Source organism: Gymnoscopelus microlampas (genome assembly GCF_963454915.1).
Source record: "Gymnoscopelus microlampas genome assembly, chromosome: 1".
In the NCBI taxonomy this organism is placed as follows: domain Eukaryota; kingdom Metazoa; phylum Chordata; class Actinopteri; order Myctophiformes; family Myctophidae; genus Gymnoscopelus; species Gymnoscopelus microlampas.
This window is the reverse complement of record NC_139962.1, coordinates 41713706-41732996: the sequence shown is the minus strand read 5'-3', so window position 1 is coordinate 41732996 and position 19291 is coordinate 41713706. Positions and strand designations below refer to the sequence as shown.

Below are 19291 nucleotides of genomic sequence, written 5' to 3'. Positions count from 1 at the left end.
TTATCGCCGCCGGGACCCCCGTGGATGGCACTGCAGACATATAAATAGATGGATTCCATGTAATCTCTACATTGCATGCATGGCGCATATAATAGGTATATAATATATACTGTATAATAGCGTTCATGGAACGGAATAAACCAGGCTATACGGACCCGACTTTGTCAAGCCTGGATTTGACTTAAGCCCAGGCTTATTTAATTTACCTTTCGTGAAATAGGGCCCAGGCTCTCTAACCATTCAGCTATGGCCACATCATCAGCACAGACTCTAAGCCAGTTCTGCTCTGTAACAGTAAAGTCTAGTCTTGCTAATAAAGCGTCATGTCTCAATTTTGTCTCAAATGTATTTGACATTACCTTTATATTATTTAATAAATTATGCATTTCATCCTCTATATATTGTCCAGCAACCTTTATGATAAAGGCGAAAAAAGATAGTAGACCCGTGGGAGCCAGATTGCTCAGATGCCAAGATTTCTGTGCTGGGATTCGATCCCATGATCTTGTGGTCTGAAGTCAAGAGCTCTTCCGACTGAGCTATGGATAGAGCAGCCGCTTAACAAGCAGAAGTCACACTTTCAACTCCCACCCTCGCCAGGGTCTTATATGTATTATAGTATACAGTATACATAGTATACGAGCTGTTTTAACTTGTAAGATGTGTGTCATTGATTGAGTCGCAAAAATAAGGAACAAAGTGTGTCCAAAGTGTGTCCCATCAGTTCAATATGGGACACGTCTTTTAGTTTCTAAATAAGGGATGATTCCGTATTTCAAGGGATGGTTGGCAACCCTAGTGGGAACAGCAACTTGTTAGAAGAGAAATATCAAGCTTTCACTCAAAAGATCATGCTTTCACTCAAGTCTGTTTGAATTGAACTGTTTACTGTCTGTTTACAGTCTCAGTTGGAAGATCATTCCTATAAAAAGATGGATTCACTGCATGTCAATATAGTCACCACATATTAAAACTGCAAATCAATTATGCATTAGGCGAAATACCACTCAGTTTCAGTATTCAGCTGTTAGTCATGTGACTGAGCCATCCTGAGTCATATGGGTGAGACATTGCACATTATGAGTTTGTTTCACATATTAGCCAACAGTTTCTCCCCTCAGGGGAAACACTGGTTAATGTAACTACTAAACAGATCAAATTGAACTCTCAGTAAGGCCCAGGCATCTTTTGAAAGTGAAATTGAGTGGTTTAACCCTCCAAGTAACAGACATTTCCCAGTGTCATGTCCAGAGCACATGACAATACAGACAGTAGCATTAGGTCCAAACATCTCATTTAAAGGAGACGTCAGCTTGGAGAGGCAACAGGTATGGTAGCAGGCAGATGAGGACAGGACAGGCTACACACACTAACAGATGACACGTGTAGGCAGGCAGGCAGACAGACAGACAGGTAATACACAGAAATAAGTGATTAAACAAAGATGGACAGGATATGGTACAGACAGACAGGTGTGGAAAGGCAGCAAGTGTTTCTGAATTGAAGGCCAGAGAGGAGTGAAGAGGTAGACTGGACAGACAGACTATATTTGTGTGTAGGTGTTTTAGTGATCAGTGGGGTTTGGTTGAATTGTATACTACTATCCAGTTACTAGTGTACTTCTGTCTATATTGTGTGCACATACTGTATGTGTGTAGACTGTATATACATAAATACACAGAAGAATGAGTGTACAAGGTGAGGTAGGCTGACTGAGTCTTTAACCTGGTAATCAGGAAATAAAACCATTCTCCAAAAGCAATATTGAGTATTAAGCAAACAGGCATTACAATTTCAATTTAACTTTACATCAACTGTGTCTATGTGCACAAAATGTTCTGGTAATTGTACACGTCCCACATGAAAACGTCTGACTATAGGTAGTCCTTTATCATTTTAAAGCCACATTCCATTGTCCTTCCGCTGTCATTTGAATAACAGAATTGTGAGGAGTGTCTGGTAGCTCAAGTGTCTAAGCAAAAGTACAGGAAGTACCACCCAAGGAAGTTATGTTGATGCTGTGTTGATGCTGTGGAGTTCTGTGTCGTGATTGGTTGAAAAAAAGACAGCTTCCGGGGGTAAGTACATACAATAGAAGTCCCGCCCTATAGACACTTTCTGCCATAGTTCTGTACCAGCCTTTTCTCCTAATGAGATGAGAAAAGGCTGGGAAGGAGGTTACACCGACCATAAACTCCACGTGAGTCGTGAGGTCCCTAGTTTGAATAGACCTCCTATCATGTCATGCATGTCTACCCTTTCTCTGCCCTTGATTTCCTGTCTCTCTATTCTCAACATAAAGCACAAATACATTCTGGGGTGGACTAATTGCGGATTGGGGCTTTAAGACCCACAGATGTACATCAGGTCCCCTTCAAATATCCAGTGACTTCCCTCCTGGGACCTATGATGTTTTCATGTTATTGGCGACATCAGCTGGGATGTATGACTAAACAGTCATGTACTTAATGTATTGATATGAAAGGCCCATTAAGATTGTTATCCTACTTCAGAGTTCAACTGACATCAGATACAGTGTGCACACAAACACAGCCATAAAAGGTCCTCAATTCCATTCACATCATAAACATTGGAATAATGTTTCTTCTTTCTTGGGGAGATTATGGGGCTTTTTACATTGAGGAACATTGAATCAAATTAATAGAATAATCTTTATAAAAGAATCAGATTCATATCCACCAATAGTAATCTTGTGCTGGCCAGTTTAAAATCTTAATTTGACCAGCATGACATTTAAAATCTATTATGGCATACCTATATTTAGGATTAATCCTTGGCCACTGATCCTAGGTCAGTGCTCATTTTGGGAATATTTTTTATTTTGTAATATAAAGCCCGGTCACAACTTTCCCTTTTAAATATTTGGACGGTAAACCATAGGAAACAAGACCAGGAGACCTGGTTCTGCCAGACCCAGAATAAGTACTTTATAAGAACAGAGCACTACGTCACGGCTAAGCCGGACTTCACATGACGTGTCAGCCTGTGTCCGTTTTCAGAGGTCCCTTCTATGCCCATGTATGGACGAAAGGGGGACAGAAAACTGACATGCCCATGTATGGACGAAAGAGGGACAAAGCCTCATGTAGGCCGACCTCTGGGTCTGGCAAAACGTTCCACATAAGCATCTTGGCAGAGAAAACCTTTGACCTTTAAAAACCTCTTGTGCAACATTTTGGTCCCAATACCTTGCGGACAGTTTGATTATATTACATGATCTATTAATAGTATGTATAACTTTTAACACCTTGTTATAGTTATGTAGAAATTATACTGCGAGAATTAAGCCTTTTTTTCCCACCTGCATTTGCTCTCATTGGACAGACTTTTATTCTTTTCTTTTTTTTGTAAAGAGGTCTCTGGCTTAAGTTGTTTTTGGGAGAGGCAGATCTGGATGTTTGCCCATAGAAGGAATGTGTACTGTTTGTGAGCACACTGTCCACTAGTCATCATCATAATATGATATAGTCTATCATATTATAACCATTGTAATAACTAATTGCAAATTAGATCACAACCCTCCCCAGTATAATAAAAAACTCCTTTACATTCACAGGGTTTCAGCTCTCCCTCCATTATCCCTTGTTTGTGCACTAGGGGGAGAAAAGGGCAGTTTAAAACTTTACATGTAGCCTACCTTGAGACTAGTATACACACACACACACACACACACACACACACACACACACACACACACACACACACACACACACACACACACACACACACACACACACACACACACACACACACACACACACACACACACACACACACACACACACACACAGTGCAGCTTTCAGCAGCAGACAATGAAAATCTTCACAGTATAAAAATAACTCACAAAGCCATTAAGAAGTCCACAAGTTACATATTAGGCCCATAGTGGTCCATGGTGGTTCATAGTTGTTCATAGTGGACAGACAGAGGAGTCTGAGCCAAGAGAGAGACTAAAGGTCAAACAAAATGTACGTGTTATTTCAGACTAAGAGCTAAGAGGAGGTGTAACATAACATGATCCTGGACGGCATATCCAGTATTTCGGCAGGTCCTTCCTGGGAGAAAACTCTGCAATAGCAAGTCTGGTCAGTCCAGACCAAATTCAGACTGACGGTTTACAGTCCTGTTTCATGTGGATCCATATGTAGTGCCAGAGATGAAGATGAGCTCCAAATACAGTGTCTAGATATTCCAAACCCCCCTGTACAGTATGGAGCTGGTATCTTGAAATCCTGGACAGTCCACAGCGTCTCCATGGAGGAAAGTTGACCGTCCGTTTCTTGTGTCCGTTTCATGACCAAAGTTGGCTCCAGCTGGGTTGTTTGTATCAGCCAATCAGCATTCTGCCCTGGGATGTTGACTAACATATTTAACTCAACAGATAATTCCACCTGGCAAGGTTTGACCTGAACCAGCTTTCTAGCGTTAGCCACGCTAGAAAATACACAGGAAGTTGCAATTATAATGGAGTCCAACGAAGCTTCCTGAAAAGGTAATGACATTATGTCAGTAATAATGACAACCTGCTGTCAACCTCCTTTGTTCTCTCAGGCACTGGTACCATCGTCCCTGGCAACCTGGCCGTCACTGGCTGTTGTGCCGTGGGTGATGAGAGGAGGTTGGGCTTCAGACACATCTCGCTGGCTGCCGCGGCCTGATTGGCTATCCAGCCGATGGAGGCTGCTGTGAGTGGACAGCGGGTGGTCGAGGCAGGGCATGCTACCATGGAAACTACGCTCCTCAGCAACTTGTTGACCTGGAGCATCAAACCTGTAAGTAGACATAAAAAAAGAAAATGTTATATGTGATAAAATAATCAATTAATAATCAGTACGTATTTTGGGCATGTCAGTATAGGCGACATCTTTCCAAATATGTAAAGACATTTTTAAAAGAAGGGCAAGGCGTTTTGAGGGAGAGGGTAAATAGAGGCTGACTACGTATTACATTAGCATTTTGTGCCAATTTGTTGATCTATGAAAAAAACTAATAATAATAAAAAAAGAAACATGCTTCTCGATTATTCGATTAATCGATAAAGTAATCGATACAATAATCGCTAAGTAAATAATTGATAGTTGCAGCCCTAGAAAGAAGAAAGGTGAGGAGGAGGGAAGAAGAAAGATGAGAGAAAGAGAAAAAAAAAGGATCAGGAGGAGAAAAGAATGTGAGAAGTTAAGTCACAGATTCATGGAAGACAATCCTACAGAATCTATTTCCTGCCCTACCTGTTGTCACGGGAACGCTGCAGGCTGCCATGGTAACTGGCCTTGCTGTGGACGCTGCTGGGTTTGCTCCTGGTGGTGGGGGGGTCGTCCAGGATGGCCAGCTGGGTGGAGGAGGCGTGGGTGGAGGTGCCCTGGATGGAGGTGCAAAAGTTAATCAAACTGATCAATTTAATCAGTTAAAAAAATAATTAAAATAATCAAATAATAAATACTTAAATAGCAAAAATATCTACTATAGCTCACGTGTCGCATATCAGCCATTTTTGCTATTTTTGTGTACCTCTAAGTATAAAACATTAAGTAGTTAAAACGAAAAGATTTAAAAGATTTAGTCAATTATAAAAATGTTTTCATGTCGCTCCTTTGACAAATACAAATTGAAATAAATAAAAAACGTGCTTCTACATTATTCTATTAAATCGGGGAAAAAAATTAAATCTATAGAATAATCACTAAGATAGTTTCAGCACAGAGTCAACTGTTGACATGGAGGAACAGCCTAATGAAAGGCCTAAATGAGCTGGTCCAGAACGGCCTAATATCGCAACCAATTCAGCAACTGCGCGCGCGCGCGTGCGTGCGTGCATGCGTGCGTGCGTGTGTGTTACCTGTGTTGAGGTTCCTCTGGACTTCCTGATGATGGGGGTCTGTGGGTCACGCAGCAGTGACTGGACAAAGTCGGGCTGATCCTGGATCTGCCGAGACTCATTCACCCCACTGCTGTAGAGAGGAGATGAGGGGAGGGGAGGAGCGGAGAGAGAGGAGATGAAAGGAGAGGTAGACAGAGTGAGGAAGTGTGAGAGGGAAGGAGAGGAGATCTAACATTTGACTTACTGTGAAGACTAAATACGTATTGTAGATAAAATGAAATAACAGCTAAGAACTTGATACCACAGTTCCCATGTTTATAGGCAAAACAAAAGTGTATTCCTTTTAAAACTCAGTTTATAACCACTTAAACCGTATGTATTTTATACCCCGGGTTCCCCCAGGGTACTATGCTTATTATGACATGCCCAGATTCAGAATAGGGACTCTAGGGTTCACGTGGTTAAACTTGATACACGCACAAAATGGAATATCGATAGTGTCCTTACTCTTTGCGTCTGCGTCCGTGCAGGAAGCTGGCCCATTCAAAACAGGTCTTCTTGCTGCCCACCCAGAACACAGAGGGAATGCCCACCACCAGCATCATCAGATATTTCAACAGGAACACAACCAATAGAGGTCGACTGGTCTGCTCAACCTGACCAACATACAAATGTTATTATTAACACAACACCATCACACCATAATGGATCTAACTGGAGCACACCCTCCAGCAGACAAAACTGGTTGGACATTACCTCGTGTGTGTCTAAATGTCTTTATATTCCATCATGTTTCACTCATTCTGACCATTTTATAGGTTTGTTTATACAGCCAGTACAGACAGCACCTTTAAAATATTGTGAGTGTCAGGGAGAGGACAGTCAGGTGAGGTTGTGACTGAACAAAGATTATAAAAAGTATTGGACCATGGGTGTAGAATCTAATATTAATACAGGTTATTAAACTATGAGTATGGAATCTGGATCCCACCAATACAACAATGCTGTTTTGTAATGAGTGTTCAGTCTCACAGAGCAACATTCAAAATGGGGAATGTAATTTATAATCACACAATACATAATATACATAATATAATGATACAACAATCTAGACATGTTAAAGCATACACTATTAAGGTAATTACATTAATTTCCCCAAAAATATATTTGGGACTATTGTTTGTGTCGTGGGTAAATCCACACAGAACGTGAATATTACACGTATTACACGCGGTAAAGCAATGCAATTGTTATTTGGAACGAGGTCAAAATTTCACCGCAAATAATGGTTGCAGGAATGAGATCATGAATATTTTTTTATCTGAAATGCCTGTGATTTTATTTTAATTTAGCCTATAAAAAATATAATTCATTAAGACCTTCACACACAGGCACACACATTCGTGCACATGCAGGCACAAATAGACCTCTTGGGGAATGATCAAATGCCACAGTGATGTAAAGAATCCTGAAGTACAATGAAATATAAAGAGTCTGTTCAGATGCATGCACACACACATGTAACGTAAGAACGAGCACCTGTCACTTCCCCAGATTCCCTACAGTTAGTCACTCATAACATGACACCCCCCCCCCCCCACACACACACACACACACACACACACACACACACACACACACACACACACACACACACACACACACACACTGTACACAAGTACTACTGCACTTGCAGACAGTCCATTAGCGTCCATTCGATCCATAACGTAACCCTGAGTGTGACCCTCACCAACTCTTTTACAACTATGACATTTTTGAGTGGTGCCAACCACTCCTATATCTGACTTTGTCTATGTGTCCGTCCGTATGTATGTATGTCCAATAAACAAACATTGATGACAACATCAATACGGGGCTCATCAAAGGCACCACTCTCTTCACACAGGGTGTGATTTTTATTTTGACATGTGATATTTTAGATGTGATAGATCAAGAGTTTTCATCACCTCTTCATACAGCCAGCCAGTGTGCTGTGTGTGTGTGTGTGTGTGTGTGTGTGTGTGTGTGTGTGTGTGTGTGTGTGTGTGTGTGTGTGTGTGTGTGTGTGTGTGTGTGTGTGTGTGTGTGTGTGTGTGCACCTGCACATTAGCATGCTTATTAATTTAGTGATTGACTTTACAAAGCACCCTGCACCCCCACAGAGTCTTCATAGCCACTACAAAGAGCTCAAACAGCACAGACAGCAGAGCATGAAGGAGCACGCTAGACAGAGAACAGAGAGAGTAACGTAGGGTAGAGGAGGGGATGGAACCAGACCAATGAGTCGGTCGGCACTAGCTTGCCACCATTGGTGTGTGAATGTGGGAAGTGAGGACGCTGGCGTCCACTGTTCGCCGCTTCACCTCCCAATGTATGAATGAATGAACTTTGGTAAGGCGCTATGAGTAAGTGAGTACTTAGAAAAGCGCTATAAAAATGCAATTCATTTTTATAATTATTTATTTTAAAATCAAGATTGTTTTGAAAATACCAGATTGACAATCTCACAACTTTGTGTGAGCTTGTAGATCTGCTATTTTCAAATAGGCGATAGATATAGAGTCACAGTGGTTGAACTGATTTTGATGCCATATTAACACATTTAGCTGGGGACCCTCTGGAACCCCCTCAACGACCCCAGGAAGTTCCCAAACTCCACTTTGAGAACAACTGGCATAAACGCATACAAGACAGATAGCAGAGAGATGGGAGAGGAGTTCAGTGTCTCTCTACCTTGTATGGACAGGGGATGTGGTATCGTTTGCAGTTCTCTTCGATCCAGGTAGTCTCCCAGCGGCTGCGGAAGCTGTGCTCGTACACGTAGCAGCCAATCACAGTCAGCAGTGGTACCAGGTAGAGCACAGAGAACACTCCGATACGGATCATGAACTTGACTAGTTTGGTCTGGTTCTCCTTCTCCAGAGGGATCTCCATGCGAACACGGTTCAGAGCCACAATACCCACCAACAACAGGGACACGCCCACCTGAGGAGGAGGAGGGCAAAAAGACAGTGAGGAAAGAACATGGAGAGGGAAGGACAACGAAAGAAAAGACCATAAAATATTTTCCACAAATGCAGTTAAGAGGCCAACTTTCTGCCTTTTGACTTCAATTCTGTCTATGATCACTTATTTAGTTCTCCAATAACGTATAGCACAGTACAGGGGGTTTTCATTAACATAATCTATATGTTTCTGGTGACCGCACAGCATAAGCAGTTACTGTATGTCAAGTCATTTTATTTAGTTTTTCCATTTTCATTTTATTATTGTCTCCGCCAGGCCGAAAGGCATGGCGAGAGAGTATGTTTTCCACCCCGTCCGTCCGTCCGTGTGTGTGTCCGTGTGTGTGTCCGTCTGTGACCAGCTAATCTCCGGCACCGTTGTCTTGATCTCAGTGAAACTGTGCACACACACTCCCTGGATGCCAATTCAGAACCTTTACCCCATTTTTTTCTCATGGGCCTTTTATAGCGCCACCAGGAGGCCGATTTGTGCAAAACATATTTTTTAACAGTACTCCTACAGATTTTGTCCAAAAATCACGCAAATCGGTACACAGTATCTCTATAGTCATTAAACGAAACGGGTCTTTCAGATTTCTCATATTCCATCCTGATTGGCTAAAAATGTCTTCCAAAGTTTGCAGGAGTTCTCCGTTTTGAACAAAATGCCTCAAATCATGAACACAGCATGCAATTTTCGTGACATTTTGCACGCTCATTCCCATTAGGCCAAGGAAGAACTACCATTTGAAAATTTTGAAATCAGCCTCATGGTGGCGCTATAACAGGCCGATTCGTGTTTTTACCTATAATTCCACCGATCTGTGTAAAACTTTGTATGCACACTCCCTAGAGGTCAAGGAAAAACCTTTGTCCTGCATTTTTCACATCTGCCTTTTATAGCGCCACCAGGAGGCCGACTTATGTAAAACACATTATTTTATACTACTCCTTCCAATTTTATCCAAATTTCACGCAAATCGGTACACATGATCTCTATAGTCATGTGATCACGACAGATGTGTTTGATTTTTCATATTCCATATTGATTGGCTAAGATTGACATCTAAAGTTTGCATTATTGCCTTGTTTTGAACAAAATTCCGCAAATCATGAACGCACCGTCCAATTGCGCACTTTGCACGCACATTCACACTATGTTGAGGTACAAATGACACCCTTTTAACATTGGCCTGTTATAGCGCCACCAGCAGGTCTAATTTAGCAAAACCAATGTTTTTAACAAAATGCCTCAAATCATGAATGCAGTCAGGGTCCAATTGTCGTGCAAGGCCTAAGAACAAATGGCACCCTTTTCGCATTGGCCTATTATAGCGCCACCAGGAGGCCACAATAGTTACCTGACCTGGCGGAGACCTGTGCTCCGAGGAGCACTTTTTCTAGTTATTTTTTTGTTTACTTTTTGGGTATGTGTATTATTAACAGAAAAACCTATATATATATATGAAAAAAAAACTTGCATCCAATTAAACAAGGCAAACTAGAGGTGTGCATAATTAAGCCACACAGTGCGTCGTTATCAGCACCCTCTGGTAGACAAATGTGTGGACATTACACAGTAACATAATTATTGTTCAATATAATCCCTGGAGAAAAGATTGTTTTAGGAACAAAATTGAAATTTTAAATGTCTTCTTCATGGCAACAGAAATATCAGCCATAGAAGCGGACAATTTTAAGGCGTGTTTATCACATGAAAGTTTGAATTAAAAAAACACCTAAATCTGGTAATTATGCCCAAATCCACGGCAGTATGCTTTGTAAAATGGTCAGCAGTAATGTAAAGTATTCTATGAGTTGTAGTCTATGGGCTTAACACATTGGGTGCCAAACACGTTCTGAACCGTGTTTGCACAGAGTAGCGCTTCAGTGCCGAACATGGTCTGAACCGTGTTTTCAGTCTTTTTTGTTTTTTTCGTTTTTTCCACACGGGAGGGGCTGGAGCAGCCCTGGAATCAACTCCCCATCCGCTTCCGTTCTATCTCCTTCTCTAAAACCCGTATAACTCCGAAAACTTTTTACGTTGGGGAAAACGACTCATTTTGTATGCGTGATCGCTGCGCCATTGTGACCCGCGTGAAAGATGTTATCGTTCCAGGCGTTAGCCAGGACCATCATGCAAAATGCACGCATGCTTTGTTTCACATGGATTGCTCGTCGTGGAGTCTACAGCTTAAACAGCGCCGCGCAGCTCAACGGTGAGATTTCTGGCACCGAACGTAATCTGTTATTATAAAATTATGGCACCGAATGTGTTAATATGCAATACCACTGGTATGGTTTGTTAAAGTATTAATCATTGATAAATGGTTAAAAGTGTTACAGTGTTGCTGTTTAAGAGACTCACAGCCACGTTGAGGCAGAGTGGAGCCAGGACGAACCATCTCAGGGCGTCCATGTCATACAATCCTACAAAACACACTCCACTGATGCCGTCTCCTTCCGTCTTGTTGAGGGCCAGCAGGGTGACTGTCAGGGCCCCTGGGAGGCCCCAGGCACAGGCATGGAACAGCAGGGCCTTCTTCTCAATGGCCTCACTGCCCCATTTGGGCACAGCGGCCAGGAACCAGGTGATGGTGAGGATGACCCACCACACGCTCCCGGCCATGGTGAAGAAATACAGCACCATGAAGAACAGAGTGCAGAACTGAAGGAGAAACACACAGAAGGAAAATGTATCATTACAGTAAAGGAGTTTATACAAATATTTATATTATTTCATATTTAATATTTATTTAACAAGGAGGAGTGGCATGTAGGAAGGAGAGAGGCAGTGGGGAGTAGCAATAAGCAAAACAAATTGTCGCTGTCAGGTGGATACCCTGTATGTCCAAAACCTTGTATGTCCAAACCCGTATTATCTAGTCTTGTTACTACTTTTCATTGGTTCAATATTCATAAAACCCAGAGACACACTTAAAAACTTGAAAATAATAGCAAAAACAGCAGACAAGTAGTGCATTTATTCACGGGAAAAAAACATAATCTATAATTTCACAGATTATTCCTTTGAAAGCTTTCCTGTTGGGACAGGAAGTGACCTCACCTTGTTGTGAGAACCCTGTGTTACGGTAGAAGACCTGAAGTGGGCGGGGCTTGCTGCATTACACGCCACCCTGTCCTCCAACAGGAAGCCCAGGAAGAAGACCAACGATACCATGACGTAGCACACGGCGTAGAAGATGATTGGTCGTTCAGGGTAGCGAAACCTGAAGGGGATCAAAATATATAAATATATTAAATAAACCACTGTATTTTGGTGTTGGTTGGTTGTGATTGGGGACTGGGAAGGAGGGAGTCCATTTTCATGTTGCACCTGGTGACCCCTAGGCCGGGTCGTAACGACTTTGTGATTTTTTTCAAAATTTAGAATCAGAATCATCTTTTACCCACTTGTTTACACCTGTAAACCTGCGATGTGACAGGTTGAGAAGAGAGAAGATAGAGGTAGAGTGAGAGCAAATAAAGATATATACATATACAGATAGTGTATGTGATAGCAGGTATGTACATGTTTAGAACATTAGCATAATTACATTATGCTAATTTAAGCACCTGCATATTATTAATATGCAGGTGTGTACATGATAAGTTGATTTAATAAATTACACAGTTTGTCATTGATTATAAAAGTCTTCTCATACATCGATCTGTACATTGTTATCGAGTCGATACAGAATGAAATTCAATCCTCCTAACCTGGTGACGTCAATGAGAAACGTGAGGAAGGTGAAGAGCGTCGCCGACAGACAGACGATGGCCACCACGCCGATGATGTAGCGGGCGAGCGTCAGCTCCTGCCGACTGAAAAACATGGAGGGGCAGGGGGCAGAGCAGTCCTTCTTTCCCAGGAAGGTGTAGCCGAGCTCGGGGTCGATCTTCAGCTCCCTGGGGCACCAGAAGCCGTAGTCCCTCTGGACGGTCAGAGACGACTGGTCTGTGGGGTCCGAGGCGGACAGCACGTCCTCTGGACGAGGATAGGCCTCGTCACAATCTGGGAACCTGAGAGACACAGACCACACAGCTCAGATACATGTCGTCGTTGTCGGGTGGAAACCCTGTATGTCCACAACCGTTACTTTTCAGGAAATGGAACGAAAACATTCAGAAATAGTGAAAGTAGTTGTGAGCTTGGAGATCGGCTATTTACACCCTTGTATAACAAAGTAGGGCATTAAACAACATGAAAAGTTGAAAAATAGAGACACAAGGTTTCTGCCCGACAGCGAGGATATTACATCTGATCTTAGATTACTGAGTGCACTCAGGCCTCAGAGGGGTATAAAGATAAAGAGTGTGAGAGATGAGAAAAGATAGGAGGGAGGGAGGGAGAGAACAAGAGGAGTGGTGGAAAAATACTGTTACAAGTACAAGGCCTGTATTCAAAATGTTACAAAAGTATTGACATCAAAATACACTTAGAGCACCAAAGTGAAAGTGCTCAAAATGTAAAACATTTGTCAACTTGTTTGAAAGAAGCTTACAATGCATCGCATCGTGACACAAGTTTTGAAATAATTGTAGTGGAGTAAAATGTACAATATTTGGCTCTGAGATGTAGTTAGGTAGAAGTACAAAGTATTAAAAAAAAAGAAAAATACTCAAGTAAAGTAAAAGTACCTCAACATTGTACTCAAGCATAGTACTTGAGTAAATGTACTTAGTTACTTTACACCACTGGAAGGAATGAGGAAAGAGGAGAAGGGGGGTGAAGTTAAGAGAGGGGTTTGTGAAGGAGTGGGAGGCGGAGGAGAAGATGTTGTGGATCTGGCGTGGGTCCAACACAAGCAGTACTGGATAGAAACAGATCCCTTTGAACAGACCCACTCAACATGTGATTACAGTGGATCAGAATTATTCAACACATCTGAGCCGTTTGAAGTGCAAACTGTCAACAGTCTGAAAGTAGTTGCATGGTGAGATTAAGTATCGGGATTAAGGATTAGGATTATGCTTTGAATGTTGAAGACATTTATTTAAACTAGAGTTCGCGCTGCTAAGCAGCCCTCACACCTACAGTATGTCGCATATATGGGCGTATTGGGTTTGTTTATGGTTACGTCTGAGTCATAGTGACATGCCTATAAATGGGTGGTCCTGCCTATATACAGGCGTATAGGGTTTGTTTATGGTTATGTCTGAGTCATAGTGACGTGGCCGAGGTTCGTCCGTCCGCCAATATAAAACAAAAAGTAAATTTTGATATAAGGGTAAAATCATGTAAGTTACCTCTGTTACGTACACACACACACACACACACACACACACACACACACACACACACACACACACACACACACACACACACACACACACACACACACACACACACACACACACACACACACACACACACACACACACACACACACACACACACACACACACACACACACACACACACACACACACACACACACCTGCTGCACTCTATCTCGTCTGGCCAGGTGACTCCAAACATCTCCATCAGTGAGTAACAGTCATCTTTGGCCCTTCTGCAGAGCGCACGGCAGGGCAGGGACACACGCCCATACTCCGTGCACACGGGAGCGTATAGCGCACACAGGAACATCCTCACATCTGGACTGCACACCAGGTTCACCATGGGATGGAACGGCTGGAACACAAAGAAACAGGATTGAACTTTGTGTGTAAGTGTGGGAAGTATACAGCATAAGCCCCTTGAGATGCATCATCTAGTTTTTGAGGGGGTCCTTAACACAAATGTACAAAAAATACAATACACAGAACAATACAAATACATCCACACAAAAGACAAAAGCTCTCCCAAGACTAGCCGCTCCCACCCCACCTGATCACCCCCAAAATACATAAAGTATAATTAAAGAAGTAGAAGAAAAGACTTTATGACTGAAATGAACAGAGAGGACAGGAAGAGAAAAGAAGGGAAGCAGGAATGAGGGAGGGAGAAAGCTGGGGTGTGGAAAGAAAGGAATGAAGGTGGAAAAGAGAGAGAGGCGGGGGGCAGTGGTGGAAGAAGTACTCAGATGTTTTACTTAAGTAAAAGTAGCAATTCCACTTTTACTTGTAAAAGTCCTGTATTCAAAATGTGTCTTGAGTAAAAGTACAAAAAGTATTTAGTACACAACACATCACAATGCGACGCATTGTGATGTGTTGTGTACTATATACTTTTGAAAGGGGAGATGATAGTAAGGTGAGTGGAGTGAAGTATGATAGAAGAGTAAAAAAATAGATCTCTCTCTCTCTCTCTCCCTCCCTCTCTCTCTCTCCATCCCCTCTCTGTCTCCCAGAACCCCCACACATTTATACTTTCTCATGCTGGATCTTGATATTAGTGGAACCAGTTTGACAAGAACATGTTGACAGCTGTCATGAGGCCACATTCACACACACACACACACACACACACACACACACACACACACACACACACACACACACACACACACACACACACACACACACACACACACACACACACACACACACACACACACACACACACACACACACACACACACACACACACACACACACACACACACCATGAACAAAATGCTCAATGCCGTGTTAATTACAATGAGCAGCATGCAAGTAGAGGATCATATTTCAACTGAAATAGTCATCAAAGAGGAGAGAGAGAGAGAGAGAGGTGCTTCTCATGCCATATCAATATTTAGCAGCTTATGAAATATGCAGAGCAGATGTGATATTACCTAAACATCCCTTTGAAGTAGGAGACAGAGATCTAAAAGACATGATCTAACGGCTGAACCACAGCCAGGAGTCAGTGTAACACACACACACACACACACACACACACACACACACACACACACACACACACACACACACACACACACACACACACACACACACACACACACACACACACACACACACACACACACACACACACACACACACACACAGCTTTCCAACCGTGCTCAAATCATTAAAAAGCACAGCTCAGCCAAGCTCTAATGAAATATGCTTCATCACTGTAAATATTACAATGCCATTGATACAAATCACATTTCCATGGTAACAGAAACACTAATCTATCTGTCCATCATTATTCTTTGCTAGACAATTTAGGCATTTAGTAGATGCTCTGATCCAGAGCAACTTGCAAAAGTAAGAGTCATGTAGTAAACAAATGACAAGGTAAATGGTCAAGTAGAGTGCAAAGAAAACAATTAAAGGGGAATACCACTCATTTTCAACATTGAACTGTCTTTAATACACCTTAGAGCTGTTGTGTGTAAATAAGAAAAAAAGTCCCCCTCCCCTTCTATGTTGCCTAGAACTGGATAATTGATTGAGGTCATGTGATCAGTGACATACACAGGGTGTACTTTTGGCTGAGGGGGCAGATAAACAACAAACCTTGCTATCTGCCTAAACAACATGCAATCTAAATAACATACTTGGCATGTGTGCACAAGTATCCTATAACACCCATCTAGGTAGCACTACAGTAACATCCATCAAAATAAGTACTGTAACAAGGAAATAAGGAGGACTAGGGGGTGTACAGTTTCAGAGTGTGGTGGAAGATGGGAGTGAGTGTGCAGTCCTGACTGAAGGGGGGCCATCCCAAGAATCTAAGACGCTTGGAACATCGGCCAGGGTATCGTAGGGAAGGGAGGGACAGACTGGCGTCTTATGTTAGCTGATCTGTGTGTGGGAAGGGGTGTTGGGGTGGATCATATCCTGAAGGTAAGGTATCCTGATGAATGTGTGCATTTCATTTCTCTTAGGTTAGTTGTGCACAGTAAGTAGGACTGACTGGTGCACACTGCACAGCTCATTCCAACTGGGGGACATCCCATCATCAAACTGGGCCTCTTCCCATAGATCCAGAATAATTCAAACAAAATCTAAATCACAGAAGACGTTCACAGGACAGGTTTTAGTCCCAGAATAAAAACAAGCCAACTGAACTGTCTGCATGGGGTCACTAAGGATAGACAGGCCAGCAGGAGAGGGGGGGAGAGAGAGAGAGAGAGAGAGAGAGAGAGAGAGAGAGAGAGAGAGAGAGAGAGAGAGAGAGAGAGAGAGAGAGAGAGAAATAGACTGGCAGAGATGGAGAGGAGACTAGAGCAAGAGCATTAGTAAGAGAGTAAGTGAACATTATTAACGTGACAGCTAGCCAGTAAGGGAAAGACAAGTCCTACTGAGTGGTTTCTTGCACGCATCAGTTCATCTGTCCCCTGAGGGATTGAAATCATAGTACGTTGAGGTCTCCCACTCTCCCTCCGTCTCTGTAATATGACTTGCACTGTGGTTTGGGGGTATTACATGATTACACGCGTGGGCGTAAGGTTGTGTGTTGTGACATGCATGGGCATGATGAAAAAAATGTTTTAGTCTTTTTTTCATAGAGGGCCTTGAGGTGTTCCTTGTCTTTTGAAGAGGCTTCACTCTTAATGTCAACAGCTGTGAGGGAGCAATCATGCCAGGGTGACTCCATGACTTGCCACGTGAAAGTTCTCGGGGACGAAACTGGGCATAAAAATACAGGTGCTTTTAAAGGGGTAGAGGTGGAAGGAAACACATTTGAAATATATTTTTGGGCGGTGTATGTTTTAGAGTTGTGTTTCGAAGGTTGAACCATGAAACCAGACTTTAATATAATAGCCAGAGAAGTTAGGAGTTAAAAAAAAGCCTCACAGAGGCAGAGAAGTTAGGAGTTAAATAAAAGCCTCACAGAGCTACACAGTCAAGTGTTTTAGAGGTGACAGAGAGAAATGAAGAACACAAATAAGGTTTATTTTCTAGGGAATAAAACTCAACATGGAGAAATTACAATGTGAGACTCAGGCTATAAATTATGGTCATTATTATGACAATACTTTATTGGCCCGGTTGAAGGAACAACATGAACTCCCTAACAAAACAGTCCAAGTGGGCTAGAACAACACTACTATAGAATGACAGTATAGAATGATAGTACTAGTGTGTTACAAGAACAGAACTAGTACTATAGAATGACAGAACTGGTGTGTCACAATAACAGTACTAGTTTTGCCGCTATCACAATGCACTTTGCAGCAGTAGTAGTGTGGAGGAAGAAGCCAGGAGATTAATTAAACTAATAATAGTTAGGACACAAATCCTAACGGATAAAATAACTTTTGAGAAACAGAATAAGATGATAAACATGTTAACATTAATTAACGTTAATGATGTGTTATTAGTTAAATACATGTCCATTATATTGATCCCAAGCTAGACTCACTGATGTGTTGAAACTAGAGCATCCTTTTAGAGAATGAGTACACAGATATGAGAGGAGCTCTCTGTGTGTGTGTGTGTGTGTGTGTGTGTGTGTGTGTGTGTGTGTGTGTGTGTGTGTGTGTGTGTGTGTGTGTGTGTGTGTGTGTGTGCGTGCGTGCGTGCGTGCGTGCGTGCGTGCGTGCGTGCGTGCGTGCGTGCGTGCGTGCGTGCGTGCGTGCGTGCGTGCGTGCGTGCGTGCGTGCGTGTGTGTATGCATGCGTGCAATCGCATAAAACATTTCACTTAGTTTGACTGCCCACTGCACGGTTTCTGCTTGTGTGCACACACACACACACACACACACACACACACACACACACACACAAATCAGTGTGTGTGTGTGTGTGTGTGTGTGTGTGTGTGTGTGTGTGTGTGTGTGTGTGTGTGTGTGTGTGTGTGTGTGTGTGTGTGTGTGTGTGTGTGTGTGTGTTGCATGTAGAATGTGGTCCTTTGAGTGTGTTTTGATCGTCTCAATTGGTGCGTTTCAGATCCGCGTTGAATGATGGACCACCAGGAAATGTGTGCATCAGTGCATGAGATCTCTGACACAGTTTCTACTTTACTCTCTACAACCCCCCCCCACCTATAGTACACACACACACACACACACACACACAAAATGGGATACTACTATAGACTGCATGTGCTGGGTAGGGCATATTATGTTTGGTTATAGACGCAGCCTCACTGGTCATAAGTCTAAAGGCAGAATACACCGGCATACAGTATGATACATGAGTACAGTATGGTTCCACTAACAATACTGTTCCACTACAGAACCAGTACAGCACAATACAGCCCAATACAATATAAGTACAGCAAATACAGTAAAGTTCCAGTACAGTGCAATGTAAGTAAAGCACAATACACTACAGTTCCACAGTGTAGTACAATACAGTACCAATACATTACTAGTATATTTCAGCACCAGTATACTACCAGTACAGTACAGTACCAGTATAGAACCAGTACAATACCAGTATAGTACCAGTCCAGTACCAGTGTAGTACCAGTGTAACGAGTACAGTACCACTGTGGTTTGATTCAATAAGCAGAGCAGACCAGCTGCTGTACCACATAAAGGAAGCTCTTTATTATTAGATTCAGAGAAAATAGTTTCTGCTGCATCAACAACAACAAGCCATCTCCTGTTTAAAAG

General features: G+C 42.4%; 1 protein-coding gene across 2 annotated transcripts in view; it reads right to left on the bottom strand.

Moving 5' to 3' along the window:
- Nucleotides 1-811: 811 nt before the first annotated feature.
- Nucleotides 812-19291, bottom strand: part of fzd3b (frizzled class receptor 3b) — a 41314-nt gene continuing 22834 nt past the window's right edge. The window contains exons 3-11 of one of the 2 annotated variants that reach the window (XM_084066880.1): nucleotides 14286-14482; nucleotides 12565-12867; nucleotides 11912-12074; nucleotides 11213-11512; nucleotides 8573-8824; nucleotides 6347-6495; nucleotides 5858-5969; nucleotides 5250-5380; nucleotides 812-4791 (exon numbers count right to left, since the gene is read on the bottom strand). In XM_084066880.1, coding sequence (XP_083923006.1) covers nucleotides 4569-4791; nucleotides 5250-5380; nucleotides 5858-5969; nucleotides 6347-6495; nucleotides 8573-8824; nucleotides 11213-11512; nucleotides 11912-12074; nucleotides 12565-12867; nucleotides 14286-14482 — 1830 coding nt within the window. In that variant the 3' untranslated portion in view covers nucleotides 812-4568. Of the gene's footprint in view, nucleotides 4792-5249; nucleotides 5381-5857; nucleotides 5970-6346; nucleotides 6496-8572; nucleotides 8825-11212; nucleotides 11513-11911; nucleotides 12075-12564; nucleotides 12868-14285; nucleotides 14483-19291 lie in introns of those variants that run through there. The other variant, XM_084066881.1, reaches the window with a different exon arrangement.